This window comes from Leucoraja erinacea, chromosome 12 (assembly GCF_028641065.1).
Source record: "Leucoraja erinacea ecotype New England chromosome 12, Leri_hhj_1, whole genome shotgun sequence".
Lineage (NCBI taxonomy): Eukaryota > Metazoa > Chordata > Chondrichthyes > Rajiformes > Rajidae > Leucoraja > Leucoraja erinaceus.
The window spans coordinates 37,893,568-37,916,623 of NC_073388.1; the positions used below are offsets into that span (position 1 = coordinate 37,893,568).

At 46.3% G+C, this 23,056-nt stretch overlaps 1 protein-coding gene across 7 annotated transcripts in view; it reads right to left on the minus strand.

Moving 5' to 3' along the window:
- The window catches only part of fgf13a (fibroblast growth factor 13a), a 306,682-nt gene that overhangs the window by 76,446 nt on the left and 207,180 nt on the right, over positions 1 to 23,056 (minus strand). For 6 of the 7 annotated variants that reach the window (XM_055643973.1, XM_055643971.1, XM_055643970.1 and 3 more), the window contains one exon: positions 10,075 to 10,185. In XM_055643973.1, the coding sequence (XP_055499948.1) occupies positions 10,075 to 10,185 (111 nt within the window). Of the gene's footprint in view, positions 1 to 10,074; positions 10,186 to 14,139; positions 14,959 to 23,056 lie in introns of those variants that run through there. The other variant, XM_055643974.1, reaches the window with a different exon arrangement.

Genomic DNA, 23,056 nt, shown 5'->3' on the forward strand with positions numbered 1-23,056 from the left:
CACCCTTCCCTGTACTCCATCCGGGCCTGCAGCCTTGCGTGGATTGATCCTACGCAGAGCGCACTGTACCTCCTGAGTGCTCAGTGTTAAGGCCTGTCCCTCCACCATGGCCGGGGTTATTCCACTCCTGGTGGTGTTGCCAGTTTCGAACCGGGCAAAGAAGGTGTTCAGTTCGTTGACCAGTGTGATATCACTGTGGGGGCAGGTGGGGCTGCTCTTGTAGTCAGATGTACATATATGTACATATAGTAGCAGTAGTGCAATTTTTCTGGGGGAAGGAGTGTCCCGTGGGGGTGACTGGCAATCACCAAGGTGCAGAGTTAAGTTGTGTAACAGCCACAGGGAAGAAGCTGTTCCTGAACCTGCTGGCCCGGCAACGGAGAGACTTGTAACGCCTCCCGGATGGGAGGGGGGTAAACGGTCTGTGGCTGGGGTGAGAACAAGTCCTTGACGATGTTGAGTGCCCTCGCAGACTTCGCTTGCTCTGGCCAGACTCAATGGAGGGGAGTGAGGAACCGGTGATGGGCTAAACGCAGGCAGGTAGGACAGGTGTAGATGGGACATCTTGGTCCGCATGGCCAGGTTGGTCCATGCTGTATGACTCTATGATCAAGAGATTGGAGCCACCCACTGCGGCAATGTTTATTTGTGGAAAGCGACCCTCACCTTTCATCAAAGCCTTGGAAATGATTAGCCTTCGGCTGCCGTGCCAATTGCTTTCAAAAGCCCTGATTGATTCTGCTGCCAGCGAGGGAGGATGGGCGGGAGGGAGGAGGGAGGGAGATTAGGGGGCAGGCGATGAGCTTCACATCAGGAAAGGACGTGGCAGGGATAGTCATTCATCTTGCTGCGCTGAACTGCTGCTGAGGAAGGGGGAATGCATTCTGCACAGATGAGTTGCAATTGCTCTGCTGGCTGTGTGTGAGTGTGTGTGAGTGTGTGTGGGCGGGTGACTGCATTTTATCTAATTAAACTGTGGGAAAATCAAGGATCAGGAATCCTCATCTCTGAAGCATATATCACCATGGCAATCTTATTTATACCCTTATCAGAGGCTTGCTTGCATTGAGCATTTAAAGATTGTCATTACCTTTGTTGAATGCAGTGGAATAAGTGTAATATGATCAGGAAAATATCAAAATAATAATACACCATCAACCACTTTGATGTGTTCACCTAGAAAGCTAAAATCCCCCATATAAAAGACCAATTTCACCTTTTTGAGGAAGGTACTAACCCATTTACTTAAAAACCTTCGTTAAAATGGAGATATCAATTAGATGGGATCACATGAAATGTTAATATGATATAAAGCTTCTCTCTCCATCCCTCCCATTTCGATCATAAACCATCCACTCTAATCATTCACTAGTCCAGATCAACATATTTCAATAGCGCAGAGAATTTAGTTTTGTTCTTCGGGAACAAAATCTGATTTTAGAAATGAATATCTAAGGTTTAGCCTCTGGTTTTATATTTATTTATGCATTCTTGGAAGAAAGTGTCATATCATGTTTAGTAAGAACAATCCTCTCAGCGAGAGATCAGAGGATTAACCATCCTTGTAAATGTGCCCAGATACGTCTGTGGAACTCTTACAATTACGCAGCCTTGAGAGGCCAGGTGTACTGACATAAAGAGCGATGGCACTGGTGCCAAGGGCAATCTCATCTTCCAATTCCGTGAGTTTAATCAAGTTGTTTTATTATTCAGAGATTTGGAATGAAGGTGAGAAATTTTCTTCCAAATAAAATGTGACATTTTTTTTATACGGATATTGGTCTAGCAACAACAGGCGGATATGTTGTTGGAGGGGACTCAGGATCTAGCAGCATTTGCATAGGCATGGACTGATTAGAGATAGTCAATGTGGCGCTATGTATGAGAAATTGCAACATAAATCTGATAGGATTTTCTGAAGTTGTCACCAAGAAGATTGATGAGGGAAAAGCAGTGGATGGTGTCTACGTGGGGCTTTAGCAAGGCCATTGACAAGGTCTCGAATTACATGCTTGTCTGGAAGGTTTGAGTGTGTGGAAATCAAGGCGAGTTAACTAAATGGATTCAAAATTGAAGACAGATACAAAATGATAGAGTAATTCAGCGGGTTGGGCAGTATTTCTGGAGAAAAGGAATAGGCCGAGATCTTTTGGTCTGATGAAGGGTCTCGACCCGAAACATCACCTATTCCCTTTCTCCAGAGATGCTGTCTGATCCACTGAGTTACTCCAGCATTTTGTGTCTATCTTCAGTGTAAACTAGCAGCTGCAGTTCCTTTTTGCACATGGATTCAAAATTAGCTTGGAGAAAAGAGTGAAAGGGTAGTTGTGGAGGGATTGTTTCTCCGATTGGAGGCCTGTGACGAGTGATGTGCCGCAGTGGTTGGCGCTGGGTCCACTGTTGTTTATCTATATTAGCCATTTGGATGACAATATAGTTAATACTGCTAGTAAATACCCATTACATTGGTGGTATAAAGGACATTGAGGTAGGATAGTCCTCACCCGACTGGCCGGGAAGCTACTGGAATTGGGGCTCAACACCTCCTTGTGTGCCTGGGTCCTGGACTTTCTCACCGCCAGGCCCCAGGTAGTCAAGATAGGAGGGAATACATCGAAGTCCCTCACCCTGAGCACAGGATCGCCCCAGGGTTGCGTCCTCAGCCACCTATTGTACTCCCTGTACACACATGACTGTGTGGCTAGGTTCAGCTCCAACTCAATAATTAAGTTTGCTGATGACACTGTGGTAGTGGGCCTGATCTCAGACAACGACGAGAAGGCCTACCGGGAGGAGGTGGCTGATCTAGCACTCTGGTGCCAGGATAACAGCCTCCTCTTGAACATCAAAAAAACGAAGGAGCTGATCATGGACTTTAGGAGGGCACATCATCCGAGGACATACACTCCATTGAGGATAAATGGGGATCCTGTGGATAGGGTGAGCTGCTTTAAATATCTGGGAGTCGACATCTCCGAGGATATGACATGGGCATTACATGCCTCAGCACTCGTGAGTAAGGCAAGGCAGCGCCTTTACCACCTCAGGCAATTGAGGAAATTCAGAGTGTCTCCGAGGATCCTCCAGTGCTTCTACGCAGCGGCGGTGGAAAGCATCTTGTCCGGGAACATAATCATCTGGTTTGGGAATTGCTCTGCCAAGGACAAGAAGGCTCTGCAGAGTGTAATGCATTCGGCCGAACGCACTATGGGAACTTCACTTGCCCCCCTGCAGGAACTATACATGAGGAGGTGCAACTCCAGAGCCAACAATATCGTGAGAGACCCCTTCCACCCCTGCAACGGACTGTTCCAGCTGCTACAGTCAGGCAAACTCCTCCGTTGCCATGCGGTGAGAACGGAGAGGTTGAGAAGGAGTTTCTTCCCAGAGGCCATTCGGACTGTAAACGCCTATCTCACCAGGGACTAACTCTACTGAACGTTTTTCCTTCCATTATTTATTATGTAAAATAATATGTGTGTTATGATTGTGTTTATAGTTTGTTTGGTTGTTTGGTTGTTTGTCTTTTGCACAAAAGTCCGCGAGCATTGCCACTTTCATTTCACTGCACATCTCGTATGTGTATGTGACAAATAAACTTGACTTGACTTGACTTGACTTGATATCCAAGTATGCATAGGATCTTAATCAGTTGGAAAGGTGGTCCCCTAATACTGAAATGATTATATTTGGAGTAATGGGAGACTGGAACAAATTAAATATATGCCAAAATTCATTTTTTAATTATGGGTTAATAATAGCAAAAAAACTCATACTTAAATTTTGGAAAAATACAACTATACCAACGCTCAAAATGTGGATTATAAATATGTTGGACACAGCACACCTTGATGAAATGCGACTCCTCCTAATAGATAAACAAGACCAATTCTTAACGAGTTGGTCTCCATTTATTGACTTCTTGGATTCATGTGGTGCAACAGCATCGTAAAAATCAATTGTTTCAGGTCTGGGTGAAAGATGATCAACAATATAAAAACTCATCTCCTTTCGCCTATTTGCTAATCTCTCTCCTGCTCTTTCTCCTTTCTTATTTCTCTTTCTTTTTTTATACACACTACACGTTTCTCTCTATTATCTCTTTCTTTCTCATTTCTCTCTTTAAAAAAATAATAAATGAAGTTGTACAGAGAATGTATCATGTTAACATATATTTGGCACCTGAAAAAAAGGTACCACTGTATTGTACTTACTTCTAATAAATATATATATTTTTTTTAATTAAAAAAAAGGAAAGGTGGTCCAAGGAATTTCCAAATGAAATTTAACTTGGCCAAGTATGTTGTTGCACTTTGTCAAACCATGGCAGGACTTACACAGTAAATAGTTGAGCCCTGGAGAGTGTTGTAGAACAGAGGGATCTGGGAGAACAGTGGCGACTCGGGTGGACAGGATGGTGATGAAGGCACATGGCATGCTTGCCTTCCTGGTTGACTACAAACATTGGGACACCATAATGCAGCTCCACAAGTCATTGGTGAGACCACACTTGGAGTACTGTGTGCAGTTCTGCTCACCCAGCTATAGAAAGGACATCATTTGGAGAGGATGCAGAAGAGATCCCCCAGCATGTTACCTGGGCTTGTGGGCTTGAGTTATAGGGAGAGGATGGATAGGCTGATTTTTCTTTGGAGTGAAGGGGGCTGAGGGGGTAATCTTATTGAGGTGTACAAGATCATGAGGGGCATGGATAAAGTGAAGGTTCACAGTCTTTCCCCTGTGGGAGAGGAATCTAAAACTAGAGGGCACAGGTTGAGAAGGGTATTGAGGGAGACGGGCCAAATGCAGGCAAATTGAACCAACCCAGTATATTATCCTGGTTGGCATGGAGACGATGGGCTGACGAGGCTGTTTCTGTGTTATGCAACTCTATGGCACTAACAGAAATATTGCAGCAACTATAAAACATTAAATAACTAACTGGATGTGTGTCTGTGTAAAGGTATTATCTGAAAACATACTGTAGAATGTAGAACAGTACAGAATGGGAACATTCCTTTCTTAGGTCAGCATCGGAATATATGGGGATATTCCTATATATATATATAATCATATGCATTCGGATATATATTGATGTGTTGGCTCTTGCATCATGACAATAGACAATAGACAATAGGTGCAGGAGTAGCACCGCCATTCACTGTGACCATGGCTGACCATCCACATCAGTACCCCATTCCTGCCTTCTCACCACATCCCCTGACTCCGCTATCTTTAAGAGTTTCATCTAGCTCTCTCTTGAAAGCATCCAGAGAATTGGCCTCCACTGCCTTCTGAGGCAGAGAATTGCACAGATTCACAACTCTCTGGGTGAAAAGGTTTTTCCTCCTCTCCGTTCTAAATGGCCTACCCCTTATTCTTAAACTTTGGCCCCTGGTTCTGGACTCCCCCAACATTGGGAACATGTTTCCTGCCTCTAACATGTCCAATCCCTTAATAATCTTATATGTTTCAATAAGATCCCCTTTCATCCCTCTAAATTCCAGTGTATACAAGCCCAGCCGCTCCATTCCATCATCATATGAGAGTCCCGCCATCCCGGGTATTAACCTCCTGAATCTATGCCGCACTCCCTCAATAGCAAGAATGTCCTTCCTCAAGTTTGGAGACCAAAACTGCACACAATACTCCAGGTGTGGACTCACTAGGGCCCTGTACAACTGGAGAAGGACCTCTTTGCTCCTATACTCAACTCCTCATGTTATGAAGGCCAACATGCTTCTTCACGGTCTGATGTACCTGCATACTTACTTTCAGTGAATGATGAATAAGAACTCCCCAGATTTCTTTGTACTTCCCCTATTCCCGACTTGACACCATTCAGATAATCTGCCTTTTTGCCACCAAAGTGGATAACCTCACATTTATCCACATTAAAATGCATCTGCCATGCATCCGCCCACTCACCCAACCTGTCCAAGTCACCTTGCATCCTCATAGCATCCTCCTCACAGTTCACACTGCCATCCAGCTTTGTGTCATCTGCAAATTTGCTAATGTCACATTGAATCCCTTCATCTAAATCATTGATGTATATTGTAAATAGCTGCGGTCCCAGCACCAAGCCTTGCGGTACCCCACTAGTCATTGCCTTCCATTCTGAAAGGGACCCATGAATCCTTACTCTTTGTTTCCTGTCTGCAAACTAATGGTCTATCCATGTCAGCATCCTATGTGGGACCTTATCAAATGCTTCCTGAAAGTCATAACTCATGTCTGTATCTATTTGTCTGCACATGGACACTTTCCAATTAAAACCTGCCGGTTCATATGCCTGTCTCTATCCTCTTAAATATTGATGCTAATATAGTAAAAGAAATTGGTGTTAATTTGGTGAAATTTACAAGAAATGCTTAATATTCAAATTTGTAACCCTGAGGCTGAACAAAGATTGCAATTGGTTTGCTATCCTTAATTGTTATAAAAAATTCAAATTGTGCAGGTATTATATTTTTTAACTTATGGCCGGTAAGGCATTGCTCGCTCCCCGCTGGTATCCCAGCGCTGTGGCCGGCGACTCCCAACATCGCGGAGCTGGGGCTGCGGGCGTCCGGCTGCGGGCGGCGCTGGATTTGGAGCGCCGCGCAGCCAGGGGTAGAGTTGCCGGGGTCGGAGCTCCAACCGGCGCCACCCGCGGCCGGATGCCTGCAGCCCCAGCTCTGCGATGTTGGGAGTCGGCGGCCACAACGCTCCAGAGCTTACTGCACGGCGACCCGGTAAGGCATTGCCAGCTCCCCGCCTCTTGGACCAGGTAGGGGACTAAGAATTAAAGTTTCCCCCTTCCCCCCCCCCCCCCCCACCCCCCACCCCCACCTCACCACATAAAATCCCTCCAAACTAACTGACTAACATTTAAGCAATGATTTACAATAATTCCCCAGTCTCCGGGGAGGAGGCAGCCGCTCCAGACTTTCCAAGCCGCCCGCGCTACCTACCTAATCTACGCTAAAAATCGCTCCAGACTTTCCAAGCCGCCCGCGCTACCTACCTAATCTACGCTAAAAATCTTCCATTTCGAAATCCGAAAAATTCCGAAATCCGAGAAGTGTCTGGTCCCAAGGCTTTTGGATAAAACGTTGTGCACCTGTATTGTGAATGGAATTTTAATGTGCTGTTTTCATTTCATTAAAATTTTGTTCTATGTATGTGTTTCTATTCATCTGTGCTTAAATCCAAACATAACTTATTTGTGTTTCCAAGACATATTGCTGGATAATCTTCTACTTGGCCATATAGCTATCTCTGGTTATTATTTTAACCGAACTAGGTCATTGAATAAAACCAATAACTGTTCAGCCATGAGTATCAACATCCACACATAATCGTTCGGGTAATTCCAAAGTATTTGTGCTTTGTTATGAGCCCTTAAGTCTGAAGCTTAAGGAGAGTAAAGGGCATTGTCAAATGTATCAAGTGTTCAGCTAAAGGGGTTTGGTTTTCACCAGCAAAAGGAGCATTAACAAGAGGTCAAGGAACTAGAGATGCTGGAATCTTGATAAAACACAAAGTGCTGGAGTAACTCATCCAGCATATCTGGAGTGAACGGATAGGCAACGTTTATGGGTCAGGATCCTTCTTTGGATTGCATTGAAATGTTGGAGAATGATATATTGGATTTGGGGTGAAAGGTTCCGATCAGGGGAACTCTATCCCTGTTCTGTCTGGGAGGTGGGGGAGGGGAGGGGACCGAAAACAGAACTTTGGGACAAAACGGAGTTGCTCCAGCATTTTGTGTCTATCTTCGGTGTAAACTAGCATCTGCAGTTCCTTCTTGTACATGGATTCAAAATCAGCTTGGAGAAAAGAGTGAAAGGGTAGTTGTGGAGGGATTGTTTCTCTGATTGGAGGACTGTGCCGCAGTGGTCGGCCCTGGGTCCACTGTTGTTTATTATCTGTAAACCATTTGGATTACAATATAGTTAATACTGCTCGTAAATACCCATTAACATTGGTGGTATAAAGGACATTGAGGAAGGATATCCAAGTATGCAAAGGATCTTAGTGGGACAGGGAGCATCTCTAGAGAGAAGGAATGGATGACGTTTTGGGTCGAGACCTTCAGACTGATCCGACCCGAAACGTCACCCATTCCTTCTCTCTAGAGATGCTGCCTGTCCCGCTGAGTTACTCCAGCATTTTGTGTTTACCTTAGATTTAAACCCGCATCTGCTGTTCTTTCCCACACATGCAAAGGATCCTGATCAGTTGGAAAAGGTGGTCTACGGAATGCCCAAATGAAATTTAACTCGGACAAGTATGAGTTGTTGCACTTTGGGATGTCAAACCAGGGCAGGACTTACATAATAAATGGTTGAGCCCTGGAGAGTGTTGTAGAACAGAGGGGTCTGGGAGAACAGGTGCATAGTTCCCTAACAGTGGCAACTCAAGTGGACAGGATGGTGATGAAGGCGCAATATGGAGGCGTTGAAATTGTGTATAATTTGGGTAAAAATCGATGATGAGAACAATTGAAATGAATCTGTTTTTTCTAATAGCATTCAGTTGTGTTCCCTCTTTTCTGAGATGAAAGTTTAGATCCAGCAACTAAATATCAAGCCTTTAAATAAAAAAATAATTACTTTTGCTACCATGATCTATCTAGTTTTATCCATCTGACCAAGTTGTCACTGAAGTTACTGCACAGAAGGAAAAATATATGGCACTATGCACCCATACCAGGTCTCTGAAGGAGTTTCCTAATTGGTACCGTTCCTCTGATTTTTCGGCAATCCCTGTAATCTAACTTCCTTTCAAATTTTGCTTAAGAATACTACATTTGCTTTCTGAGATTACTTGGCCAAAGCTAGGCTTTGACCAATCAGCTGATGATCTAAGTTGCAAGAGGACCCCAATCGTTCAAACCCCAGACGAGCCCTTCTTTACATGCGTAGGAACGGTTTAGAGGGATATGGACCAAACCAGATAAACAGAACCAGCCTTCAATAGGACACCCTGGTCGGCATTGATGAGTTGGACCGAAGGGCCTATTTCCATGTTGTATCATTTTAAAAGAAGTAGGTAACACCGGGTTCCAGACCTGAAACTTTAACTGCTTCTCTCTCCACAGATGCTGCCTGACTGAGTGATTCCAGCGTTTTGTGATTGTATTATTGGTAAAACACGTCACAAGATTGGTGTTCTAACCATTTGTATCAAAAAGCTTTTTAGCTACCAAGGAAGATTTCTTATGAACTTAGTAAGGGGACATGAACTAGAGCAAAGTAAAAGTGGTGGAACATTCAGACAATAATGATCATAATATAATATTCTTTAGCCTAATAAGTGAAAAGGCCATTAGTGTGATCAATTACAGGATAGGTCTACAGAAAAGTACATTTTTAAGGTTAAATTCAATTAAATGATATCACTGCTTGAGCCCTGCTTGAGAGGCGGATAAGACTCGCAACTCAATGATCCTGGACACAATCTTCAGATACACAAGAGGAGGTGGCCTTGTAACATTAATCAGAGTCCATTACGACAACGAGGAGAGAGGAAGCCCTTTTGCTGAAGGTAAATGAATGCAATTTGGAAACAAAAGGGGAGAAGAACGATCGCACAGCTAGGGATATATCACAGGCATCCAAATAATCTATGAGGACCATAAGACCATAAGAAAATAAGACATAGGAGCATAATTAGATGTTTCAGCCCATCGAGTCTACTCTGCTATTCTATCATGGTGGATCTATTTCTCCCTCTCAACGTCATTCTCTTGCCTGTTCCCCGTAACCCTTGATGCCCTTACTAATCAAGCATTCTGCTTTAAAAATACCCAATGATAGCCTCCACTGTCATATTTTCCAATGAATCCTACAGATTCACCACCCTCTGGCTAAAGAATTTCCTCCCCAACTTCATTCTGAAAGTACATCCTTTTATTCTGAGGCTATGCCCTCTGATGCTAGACTCTCCCATTATAATAAAGGATGGGGTACACAGGCACATCATAGGGACAGGCAACATTAGAAATACTTTTCATTCTTTGAGATGAAACAACAGAAATGGGTGGAGTGCAGACACTCCGGGCCACACAAAGCTTGTGACACTTACTGTAACTACTGCCTTCCTCCTTCGTTCCATCGATGACGCCATCGGGTTGCAGCTGCAAGTGGTAGCCTTGTCGACTGTACAACTTTGTTATGATGCCTTTGAGCTGAGGCTCTGAAACGGAAAGTGAAATCTCCATTAGACGGGTGCAGGCACGGGGAGTAAAACACAGTTCATTGCAGCACACATTCAGAGTCATAGTCATAGAGTGATATTGTGTGGAAACAGGCCCTTCAGCCCAACTTGCCAACACCGGCCAATCTGTCCCAGCTATACCAGTCCCACCGACCTGCGCTTGGTCCATATCCCTCCAAACCTGTCCTATCCCTCCAAACCTGTCTAACTGTTTCTTAAACGTTGGGATAGTCCCTGCCACAACTACCTCATCTGGCAGCTTGATCCATACACTCACCACCCTTTGTGCGAGAAAGTTCTCCCTCAGATTTCTATTGTATCTTTTCCCCTTAACCTTGAACCTATCTCGTCTACAAGATACAAGATACATTTATTTGTCACATGTACCAATTGGGTCGGGGAAATGTTGGTCGCCATCCAGCCATACGAATAATAAAGAGCACAGAACACGATAGTCTTTTTGACACAGACACTGCGGGATCAAAGTTTCCCACTGTGAGGGAAGGCTCCAAAATTCAGTCATCCTCCTCTGTTGTCCTCCCATGGTCGGGGGGCTCCCGAACCCCCGCTGTTGCCACTACGGGCGTCCCGATGTTCAAGCACGCGCGCCGGGGAGATGGAAGTCCGACGTCGGGACTGGAAGACATCCTCAGCGGCTTGGACATCCGAATCGGCCACCTCCTACTGGAGTCCGCGTTTCCCGAAGTCCACAGGCCGCGCTGGGCGGAGAGATTCAACGCCGGCAGCCCTCGGCAAAGGGCCCCAGGACTCCGCGATGTTGAAGTCAGCGCTGCCAGCTCTTCAAACCACAGCTCCGATGTTGACGCAGCGGACCCAACACTCCGGAGCTTCAACGGCGATCCAGGTAAGGCATCGCCCGCTCCGCGATGTATCCAGCGCTGCGCCGCCGCTGCTGAAGCTTTGGTCCGGTCCCCGGCAGGAAAGGCCGCGCCAATCCAGTTGGTAGGCCGCGAGGAGGGGGGCGAGGGCGCGACTCGGAGAATAGTCGCATCCTCACGAGGAAGTGACGGAAACGGTTTCCCCCTTACGCTACCCCCCCCCCCCACATAGAAAAGCTAGAAAATGCCTACTATGTTCTGTGTGCTGAAGCAAAACAAGAATTTCATTGTCCTATCAGGGACACATGACAATAAACTCACTTGAACTTGAAACATACTTTTGAAACTAACTAAAAATTTAAAAAAGATGGAAAAACAAACAGACTGTAGGCAGAGGCTGCCTTCAATGTGGCGCCCCTAGTGACAAAATCTGGTCCTCAATTCCCCTACTCAGGGCAAGAGACTGTGCATCTATCCGATCTATTACTCTCGTGATATTGTACACCTCTAAAAGATCACCCTTCATCCTCCTGCGCTCCAAGGAATAGAGACCCAGCCTATTCAACCTCTCCCTGTAGCTCACACTCTTCTTCTCCATTCCAAAGCCCAATATACCTGGAATGTGAAAGTAGGACACAGGGTACACACTGGGGTGGATCTACAGAATTGTAGCATTGGAATGTATATGCTTCCCATCTTCTGCAGAAGAATCAGTAAAGGTCACAAAATCTAAATGCGCACACAATTGAATTTGGCTGAAATTTCTGCCGAAGATATTAAGTGCCCTATCAGGTAACTCTTTAAAGGGACCACTCTTTAAACAGTGCCCGGGGGTATGAAGAAACCCCGCATTATATTTAATAGTGAACACGCACCTGGTTCTCTCATTTGATGGATGCCACGTTACTAGAATATATGCTTTTCCCAGGAAAAACCTACCTTTCAGGCATTCAATGAGTAGCAGTTTCTTCATAAGAAGCCCAGAGCCCACAGGGGAATATGTTCATCAAAGCATAAAAACGGAGTCTGACAATCTCTATCTTTATCGTTGCATTCATAAATACTGATACTGGGCTTCTGCAGCCTCTGGGAAAGATTGCACGGCGAGAACATTCCTCCCACATAAAATGCTCATTTATTCCACTCAACCATTTTTATATATAAACTTCAAAAACAAACGGCTAATTGGTCAACTGCTTTCCTATTCTGCCAGTGTGTCCGCACTCATTCTGGAACGCGACAGTTGACACCCCGTGTCCATGCCAAGAGGACCACCCGATAAGTGGGTCAGAAGTTCCATCCTGTGCCCACCCCTAATGAGTCCACTCTTCCTGAGATCCCATCAGACAGGGAACTAAACCTGGAATCTACCCAAAGCAGATACAATTATGACATAAAAGACAATCAGACAAATGTATTGACAGGAAGAGTTTAGAGGGCTATGGGTCAAATGCAGGGAGTAGTCCAGAATGCCAAAATGGTCAGCATGAACAAGGTGGGCCGAAGGGCCTGTTCACATGCTTTACAGCTCTATGGTACTTTTCACCAACCAGAGTTCACTCTTCCCTGCTCATCACCATTGATTCAAATTAAATCTTCAATACTCCTCCCTCCCCGAACATAAGAAGCAGAACTCTGCTTTCAGTGTGATTTTAACCCATGGTGGACTGAAAGAGGATTTACTTGCCAACTTTAAACAGTCATCCATGCTGGAATTACATCCTGGATTCACGAAATACTGCATATCAATTCATCTTCTTCAGCAGGCAAGCACTGAGTTGCCACCCAGCTTCCAGCCACGGGGGCGATAGATTAATGAGCAGACTGGTGTGAGGACAGTATGAACCAGTGAGCAACAGACGCTTACCACCGTATCCCACTAGAGACACAGAGCACTTCAACTCATCATATCCTCCAGACCTCCATGTCCTCCACAGATGCTGCTTGACAAAGTGCTGGAGTAACTCTGCAGGTCAGCGGTTCTTCATCCATTGATAAAGAAGCATTGAACCATTGACCTACTGAGTTACTCCAGCATTTTGTGTTCTACATTCAGCCTATTTAGTCTTTGCCAGGTCTAATGGAAGCGATCCATCAGTCCCAGCCCTCTCTCTATATTTGCCTGCAACTTATTATCACCCTCACATACTGAAGGGTCTGAAGAAAGGTCCGAGCCAGAAACATCACCTATCCATGTTCTCTGGAGATGCTGCATGACCCGCTGAGTTACTCCAGCACTTTGTATCCTTTTGCTGTAAACGAGCACCTGCAGTTCCTTGTGTCTACGCACACACCGGGACCCCTTTGACTCTCTAAACTGCACTGAGGGGTGATTCAAATCATTAACTTACCCCGCACATCTTGGGGACGTGGGAGGAAACCGGAGCACCAACTCGAGCGGCCAGTGAGGAGAACGGGCAAACTCCACACAAGCAGCACCCGAGGTCAGAATTGAGCCGGGTCCCTGGAGCCGTGGGGGTAGCGGCATCAACTGCCGGCAGCTGGTGAGCGAACCGACCGTGTTACCACTAGGCTTTTCTGCTCTGAGACCCATGTGTGGGCTCCTCTGGGGTCACGGCTTTGGGGGTGGCACGGGGAGCGGCGCTCGGGGGTGTCGCTGCCTGGAGCCCGCGGTAACTCTGGGGCCAAGACCCGGTAACCCCCGAGAACCCCCCCCCCCCCGTCTGTCCGCTCCCCTTATCCCGGTCCATCGAGCACCGGCGACCGCCTGCCTCGGGAGTGCAGCCGCGGGTCTCTCGGCGAGGTACCGGGAGGGGTGGGGGGTGGATTAGAAAGACTGGAGTCCCGCACTTGGGAGGGTAACACAGCCCCGGTTCTCCCCGTCCTCTCCTCTCCTCTCCTCTCCCTCTCCCTCTCTCCTCTCCTCTCCTCTCCTCTCCTCTCCTCTCCTCTCCTCTCCTGGTCACGGCTATAGTCGCGCCAGTCCCGGTTACCAGCGGCCAGCACTGAGCCCCTGCACCAGGCACAGACCCTGCCCGGGGGTGGGTGTGGGTCGGGCACGGGTCTGGGCGGAGTCCCCCTCTGCGATTGCCGGCGCTCGGCAGACACCGTGGGGTTCGGGGGCGATGCAAACCTGTGCGCCTCCTGCGTCGCTTCTTCAAGCCGAAGATCCTGACTTTGGAAAAGACGGCGAACCAGTGCTTCTCGCAGATGCTTTTGCTTTCGCTCGGGCTGCTGATCCTCCGGGTGGGCAAGCCGCGGTCCCTGTTCTCCCTGGCTAGCCGCCTCTGCCGGATCAGGGAGCTGGCGATAGCTGCAGCCATGGTCATCAGTGGACGGGGCACAGTTTCAAACTCGGGCGAGCGGCGAGCGGAGAGCGACTGTGGTCTGCGAATCAATCTCCAAGCCTCCGATCACCATGTCCTCGCCAATGAAGCCGGCATCAGTGTGTAGCGGGAGGTTGCGCTCACTGGCAAGCGGCGCCGACTTACTGCCATTCAACTGCGTTGGACCGACAAGGAGCCATCGCCCGGTCGTGTCGGACAAGTCGGAGACAACTCTGCGCCGCTCCCTCCTCTCCAAACACCTGTTCAAGCGGCTGCCGGCTGGCTGTCCCTCTCTCTGCCCCTGGGCGAGTGTCACCTTCGCCTGCGCCACTCACAGGAAGTCTAGTCCCAGCCCGGGAATGTCTGTCTTCATCAGCCGATAATAAATGTATTCTCTCTTTCTCACACACACACACACGTGTGTAAACACCAACTGCAGTACTGGCGTCAAAGTCACAGCGCCAGACGTGTGGCGGCCGTTCGGCTTGCGAGTGAGCGGAGAGGCAGCGAGCCAGATAGGCTGCTCGCTCTCAGGGACTTGGCCAGTGTGACAACGCGCCCCGCCAGACAGAACGTGCCCCGCGTCTCAGCCCCGGCATTTCCATGCAGTACACACAGCCCTGCCTGCGACTGAGGCGAACGCCGGCTCAGCGCTCGCTCCCACCCAGAGAGTAGGTCGGAGCGAGCCATCAGTGCAAACCATCGCTAATTCCAGGTCTCTCAGACTGCGGACACTGGCCGCGGAGGCGGGAGGCGGCCCTGTCAACTTCAACCCGCTCCCAGTGAAATCAGCAGAACCAAACCGACAGAGGCCAGCGTCGCTCCCTAATATTAAACCTTCCACTCTGCTTACACCTGGGAGGGTCGTGGCGAGAGTGCAGAAGAGGTTTGTGGATCTTTGGGTGTAGAGGTGTTGGCCTGGTCTCCCAGAAGCTGAGAAGGATAAAGGGCGATTCTTCAAAAGGGCTTCAAAAATCAGAGGGTTTTTATATGATAACGCAAAGTGTTGAGACCGGACTGCACAACAAGATCTAGCGGAAAGATGGTAAAACACAAAGTGCTGGATGAACTCAGCGGGTCTATTCCCTCCACGGATGCTGCCCGGCCCACTGGGTTGCTCCAGTACTTTGTGTTTTGCACAAGATTCCAACATCTGCAGTTCTTTGTGTCACTAATAGGAAGGTAGCATTTACGTTTTAAACTGATCTGCGGTGATCTGGAGTGTGTGGTCCTGTTACCCACACACACACGTGGCCGGTGCCGTGCAGTATTAACAAAAAACTTATTTACTTTTAACGTTTCCCTTTCGGGTGCAAGGTGATAAAGCCGAATCGTGAACTCTGTTTCTTTTCCCACTGATGCTGTCTGATTTACTGAGTATTTTCTACTTATCATTGACACATACTGCAGAGAGAGAGAGAGAGAGAGAGAGGGTGTTTAATTGTTAAACGAACACATGTGCTGAAGTGGGCCCGATAGCATCTCTGGAGAACATGGACAAGTGACGCTTCGGGTCGAGACCCTTCTTCAGTCTGAAGACTCGCCTGAAACGTCACCTACTCGTGTTCTTCATAGATGCTAGCTGACGCGCTGAGTTACTCCTGCACTTGTGTATTAACCAACATCTACAGTTCTTTATTTCTACAAGTGTTTAATTGTCAGATGTACCCACAATGGAACAATGAAATTCTCACTTGCTGCAGCTTAACAAGCCCGTTACCGCAGCACACGGATAACATGTGTAGGAAGGAACTGCAGATGCTGGTTTACAACGAAGATAGACACAAAATGCTGGAGTAACAGCGGCACTGGCAGCATCGCACGATAGAAGGGATTAGTGACGTTTCGAGTCGAGATCCTTCAGTCTGAAGAAGGGTCTCGACCCGAAACGTCACACATTCTTTCTATCCATAGATGCTGCCTGTCCCGCTGAGTTACTCTACCATTTTGTGTCTAACACAGAGATAGAAACAAAGAACTGCAGATGGTGGTTTACATGAAATATACACAACGTACTGGAGTAACTCAGCGGGCCAGGCAGCATCTCTGGACCCGCAAAGGCACTCTGTGTCCTTTAAAACATCGCCAGTGCTGTATCCGTGTGTTTTAATCACTACAGCGCGCCCAGCTTTCTGGAAACATCTGAGCTTTAATAAATTGTGCAGTTTCCATTCTAATATGTATTTTTATGTTTAAAAACATTTAATTTTTAATGTAACTATGTTTTGAATCACATTGTCCTCCAAGGGACAGTATCCTAATTCCTACCGCACACCTTTCTCCACATCCATTTATTCTCTCCTCAATCATTACTCAAACCTATTACGTTAGCGTTATCTCTGCTTCAATCAGCGACTCTGATAGTGCCTTCAACAGCTTCTCAACACACTATGTGGAAATGGCCTCTGCTCTCCTTCGGTGTAAATCCTGTACACAGAATTTCATCTTGTTGGTATTCCCTCAAATTTTGAATTCATTCATTTCCATTAATCTGTCTCAGTCCATCATATCAACCCACAATCTCTACCGTTTTTCTAAATAAATTGAAATAAAAGGCACACGGCCTTATTTGTCAATGAATTGAGGTCAGGAGTTCAAACAACAGCTATGACCATCATTCCACGTTGGCTGACTTCAAGAGTCGAGTGTTTAATTGTCAGATGTACTGGTAATGCATTCATGAAATTCCTACGCTGCAGATTTACAGGCCTATAAACTGAATAAGACACAGACAAATATATAATAATCAATAATACAATAAATTAAGAACTGTAATATTATGTAACCATAATAATGCAGAACTAAAGTCCATAGTGCAACCAACGATACAGTTCATGAAATTATCCCTTCTGATTGACCAGCTTTTAAAAGACACTTGGATACATGTATAAGAAAGGTTTAGAGGGATATGGGCCAAATGCAGCCAGGTGGGACTAATAGTCCCACTAATCTTGGTCAGCATGGACGAGTTAGGCTGAAGGGCCTGTTTCCGTGCTGTATGACTCATTGACTCTCTGACTCTTTGTGTCCATGACTCTACGACTCTTTGATTCCATGACCATGACTCTTGGACTCTTTGACTTTAACTCTAATTCTATGACACAATCACTTTGACTCTTCGATTTTGACACTTTGACTATGACACTGAGTCTATGACACTGACTCTAGGCCTCGACGACTATGAATATTTAATTCATTGACTGTGACTGACTGTGACATTTTGACTCTGACTCTATGCCTGATTCTGACTCTAGGACTCCATGACTATGGCTTGATGACTATGAATATTTGATTCTTTGACTCTTTGACTCTAAATGGGAAATTGCTCAAAGTTGGGAAGACTTCCCCTGAGAGCAAACAACCAATGAATGGTCAATGATGGAGCACTTCCACAAATGGTATGGATCTCCCAGCAAGTGATTCAAGAACACAATTAACTTATTGGTGTTGTATCCCTTTCGAGTGTGCTGTAACTGAAAGACAGCGATCTGTTTAAAAAAAAATTGGATCAGTTTGATTGATGGTCTGAATCAATGATATCAACCTGAAATAACAACAATCCTGCTGAAAATACAGGCCTGAGAATAACAGGCAAAAATCAATGGGCTTCTGTATTAAGCAGAGACCTCATAATTCACTAAACAGAGGAAGGAGTAGGGCTTTCATTCATCAGTGCACACACAGGTTCAACACTTTCTTTGGTAAATACACAATTAATTTTATTTCACAATAGAAAATAGACAATAGGTGCAGGAGTAGGCCATTTGACCCTTCGAGCCAGCACCGCCATTCAATGTGATTATGGCTGATCATCCACAATCAAGTTAAGTCAAGTCAAGTCAAGTTTATTCGTCACATACACATACGAGATGTGCAGTGAAATGAAAAGTGGCAATGCTCGCAGACTTTGTGCAAAAAGACAAACCCCGTTCCTGCCTTCTCCCTATATTCCTTGACTCCACTATCTTTAAGAGCTCTATCTAACTCTCTCTTGAAAGTATCCAGGGAACCGGCCTCCACCGCCCTCCGAAGCAGAAAATTCCACAGACTCACAACTTTCTGTGTGAAAAAATATTTCTTCATCTCCGTTCTAAATGGCTTACCCCTTATTCTTAAACTGTGGCCGCTGGTTCTGGACTTCCCCATAATCGGGAACATGTTTCCTGCCTCTAGCGTGTCCAAACCCTTAATAATCTTGGGACAACAAATGTAAATGTTGAAGATAATACGGTGAAAGTCCAGTATCAGGAACGGTGGAAATAGGAGACCATTTATGCTCTCTGCATTCATAAAGCACAGGGCCAGTAACGGCAACTCAAATGGCCAGGAATGAAGGAGATTACAGAGAGTGGCAGACACTGCCCAGTTGATCATGGGTACTGACCTCCCCACCATCAAAGGGATCTATAGGGGACGCTGTGCAAAAAGGCACCCAGAATCACCAAAGACCCACACCACCCTGGCCACACACTAATTTCCCTGCTACCATTGGGAAGAAAGTACAGGAGCTTGAAAACTGTGTCCACCATGTTCAAGAGCAGCTTTCTCCCAACAACTACCAGGCTCTTGAACACTACACAGCACTAACCACAACCAAGAACTATGGACTATCTTTGGTTCCACTATGTGGTTTTACACTCGTTTGGGAGTTATTAATTTCTTGATTGTTTTCAACTATATATTATCTGTGCATGGAAAGTAAGAACTTCCTTGTTCCATTGTTAGTTCATATGACAATTAACTACTCCAGCATCTTGACTCGCTTCATGGACAATGAACTGTAAGCCACTTGCAAGATGTTCATATGTCATAGGAGCAGAATTTGGCCATTCGGCCCATTGAGTCTATTCTGCCATTCAAACATGAAGGAGCCAACGCACAGTCAGAAGCCACCCCAAAACACATTGTGGCCTTCAGGTGATGTGCCTGTTGTGCCGTTGTTTAGTAGATAAGTGTTGGCAAGGACACTGTGAGAACCTCCTCAACTATTTACTGGACATGAAACTTTAGGCATAAACCTCAGAGGGAAGACCATATGATGCAGCAATCTCTCAGTACTGTAACCACCTAGACTGGTGCTTGAATCTGTGATCACAATGTAATCCACTGGGCTGCAGCTGATAGTCATTGATATTATAAACAGAATACATCAACATGAGAAGTGAACAGGCATCATAGAAATGGTCGCTATACATAGAATAGATTCAGGTAATTAAGGTCAAAGGATACAAGAGCATAGTAGTTAAGTTACTGGACCAGCAACCAGGGTGCTGGGCCATTGCCTAAGATGCAGAGGTTCGAATTCCACCAAGGCAGCCATGGAATATAAGCACAGGTTCATAAAAGTGTGGCACAGTGGCGCAACTGGTAGAGCTGCTGCCTCACAGTGCCTTAGACCTGGTTCAATCCTGACCTCGGGTGCTGCCTGTGCGGAGTTTGCACATTCTCCCTGTGACTGCGTGGGTTTCCTCCGGGTGCTCCTGTTTCCTCCCACATCCCAAAGATATGAGGCTTTGTAAGTTAATTGGCCCTCTATAAATTGTCCCTGGTGCCTAGGGAGTGGATGAGAAAGTGGAACAACTTAGAACTAGTGTGAACGGGAGATCGATGGTCGTCGTGGACTCGTTGGGCTAAAGAGCAGGAGTTCCCAACCTTTTCCTTCCCCTCTACCCCTGGTAACTTTAATAGCACATAACAATGTTATTTCACTTATTTATGAACAGCTAATGATGAACAGATACCGGTATACCAGAACCAAACACAGTCAGTCAATGAGAAAAAATATGTACAAATCCAGAATCAACAAATTTACCCCCTGGGTAGGCAAAATGTATCCCCCTGGAGCCTGTTTCCATGCTGTGTCTCTCAACTGAACTTAACTAAACAGTACAGCACAGGAACAGGCCCTTGAAAGTGATGCCAAATTAACCCAATCTCCTCTACCTGCCCATGATCCATATCCATTCCCTGCATATACACGAGCCTGTCTAAAAACCTCACTCTCAATTTGCAACACTCTCACAAACTCAGACAGAGCCAATGTGAAGAACCTCCGTCCTTGCAAGTGGTATCCAGAGACCTGTCATGTTAGTAATGTTTGACAGAGAATTCTCTGGAACAGAAAGAAGTGGAAGCAACAGAAAGTGAAATGACTCTGCAATGAACTGGACGGACGTTACGAGCAGAACAGCCCTGTTTGCTGTTAATTCAAACAAAGTTCCACAATTGAAGTTTCCATCAAGACAGCAAGGTATTCAAATATCATTGATGTGAAAATAGACTGGGCCCACGTAGAATTCAATGCTACAGTGCATCTCCAAACCGTGGTCACTTAAGTCAAATATCATCAGCAGTCTCATCTTAGTAAATAGAACGCACCAATGTTGCTCTTATACAATATTTATGCAATGTAAAAAGCAAAGAAAAGTGCTCTTCATGAATAAACTAGGAATGGCAGAAACAAGAATGCTTCATTCCAAGAATGATCCATGGGTTTTTAAATGCTTGAATTGAGACTCAATTACATCATAAATCCATTTAAGGAGCCAAAGAAATTATTTATTATATCATAAAATAATAACTCAATACTTTATAATATCCTTTCCTTGTTTTTAAATCCCTCTGTAGTCTCACTCCTCCCTTCCCCTGTCGCTTTCTCAAGCCTAAACATTCTTGGAGTGCCTTTCCCTGAATCGGGAAGCCTGTTCATCCCCATGTTGATTGTTCCATTGTGAGTGTGTGGATTGTCAGTGTGTGTGCATTGTGAGTGTGTGTGGATTATGAGTGTGTGCATTGTGTGTGTGCGTTGTGTGCAAACACTGTGCGCAGGGGGGCGGAAAACCCAGGGGGGCCAGACGGGACACGTCCCCTCCATGTTTTGAGAGGTGGGGGACATTCCCCCCCAAGTTTTTGTAATCCGGATTTTAAAACCCGGTGAAATCTCCGCTTTCCGCGAGACAGTGGGGGGTGGGACTATTGATCGAGGGCGCCGATTGGACGTCGGTCAGCAGGCAATGGGGGGCGGGACATGATTCAGCGCGATGATTGAAGGAGGGAGGAGGGGGGGGGGGGGGGGGGGGGTGGGACTGAGGATAGAGCGCGGTGATTGGAGGAGGGAGACGTGGCACCAACCTGCGCCTCATCCGCAGCCAGGATCGATCCCGGCCGGGTCTCCGGCGTTGTCCTGTCCCCACCCCCCCCCGGGATGGCCAGAGATGTCGGCAGCAAAGATCCTCCGCTATAGGATCTTTGGTCGGGAATCAGATGGGCCAGCGCAGAGAAACAGTGCTAAACCCAGCTAACTCTGCCTGTCCCGCCAGGTGATCCTACAGCCTTCCTGGACTTGCGGGAAATATGGCCAGCATGGAGAAGCAGCGCTGGTATCCCATCAGTCCAGACAGGGCTGTAGTTAACCCGGTGAGACAGGCAGAGTTGAGCTGCATTTAGCGCTGGATTGAGCCTCCGAAGCCTTGTGCATGTGTGTGAGTGTGCGCATGCGCGCGTGGCCGCCAAAAAATTGTGTTCCCGGTCCCCTCCATGTTTTGATAGCGAGTTCCGCTCTTGTGCGTGTGCATAGTGAATGTGCATTATGTGTGTGTGTGCATTGTGAATGTGTGCATTGAGTGTGTGCATGGTTAGTGTGCATGCGCATTGTGAATGTGTACACTGAGTGTGCTTGTACTGTGAGTGTGCATTATGAGTGTGCATTGTGAGTGTGTACATTGTATGTGCATTGTGAGTATTGAGCATTGTGCATGTCCTTTTTCCTCTGAGAATTTGTGTCTCTGCCCAACTTCTGGCCATCACCCACTTTAATATTTTCTCATGTTTACCAATCGACGATGCACCCCTGAAGTTCTTTGTGATGTTTCATTACATTGAGGCGGACAATTCAATGCAAGCAAATGAAAATTCTGTAAATACTCAGCAGGCCAGGTATCAGACGTGGAAGGAAGTAATATTTCAGGTTAATTACTTCTCAATCATACCAGTAAAATATATGTGTTACTTTGCAGGGAGGTGCAAGGGTTGGAAAGGGTAAAGTAAATATCCAGAGACCACGAGAGATTGATTGTTACAAGTAGAGCTGGTGGCAAAGGCTGGTGGTAGCGGTGGGTGGCAAAGGCTGGTGGTAGTGGTGGGTGGCAAAGGCTGGTGAATCACAGCTGGGAGAGGTGTACATAGGAGGAGATGATGGGAATCAAAACAGGGACATAGAACAAAGAACAGTACAGGACAAGAACAGCCCCTTTGTTTGTGCCGATCAGGATGCCAAGCTACTGTAAAATGATCTCATCTGTCTGTACATGATCCATATCCCTCTATTTCCTGCACTTCCGTGCTTATCCAAAAGCCTCTTAAACAGCACTATCATATCTGCCCCCACCACCACCTCTGGTAATGCATTCCATTATTCTCTGTGTAAAACACTTGCCGCGCACATCTATATAATTAAAAGTCTCATCTTGACCACTTCTTGGCTGCGCTGTATATTGATTTTAGAAAAAACGCTATCCTGTATCGCTGTGATTTTTGGCCATCTTACTCACAGTCCTCCTCCACTGAGCCAGTCCGGAGGATTTTCCCATCGGTGAAAAATAAAAACGTTATGAGTGTTTAAAAAACCTTGAGATCAGCTGATTGGTCCTCTCGCCTGTCAATCACCATGATGAATGTAATGCCCCTTCCGGGGAGGCAGGACTATAAAACCCCGGATGCCTGGAC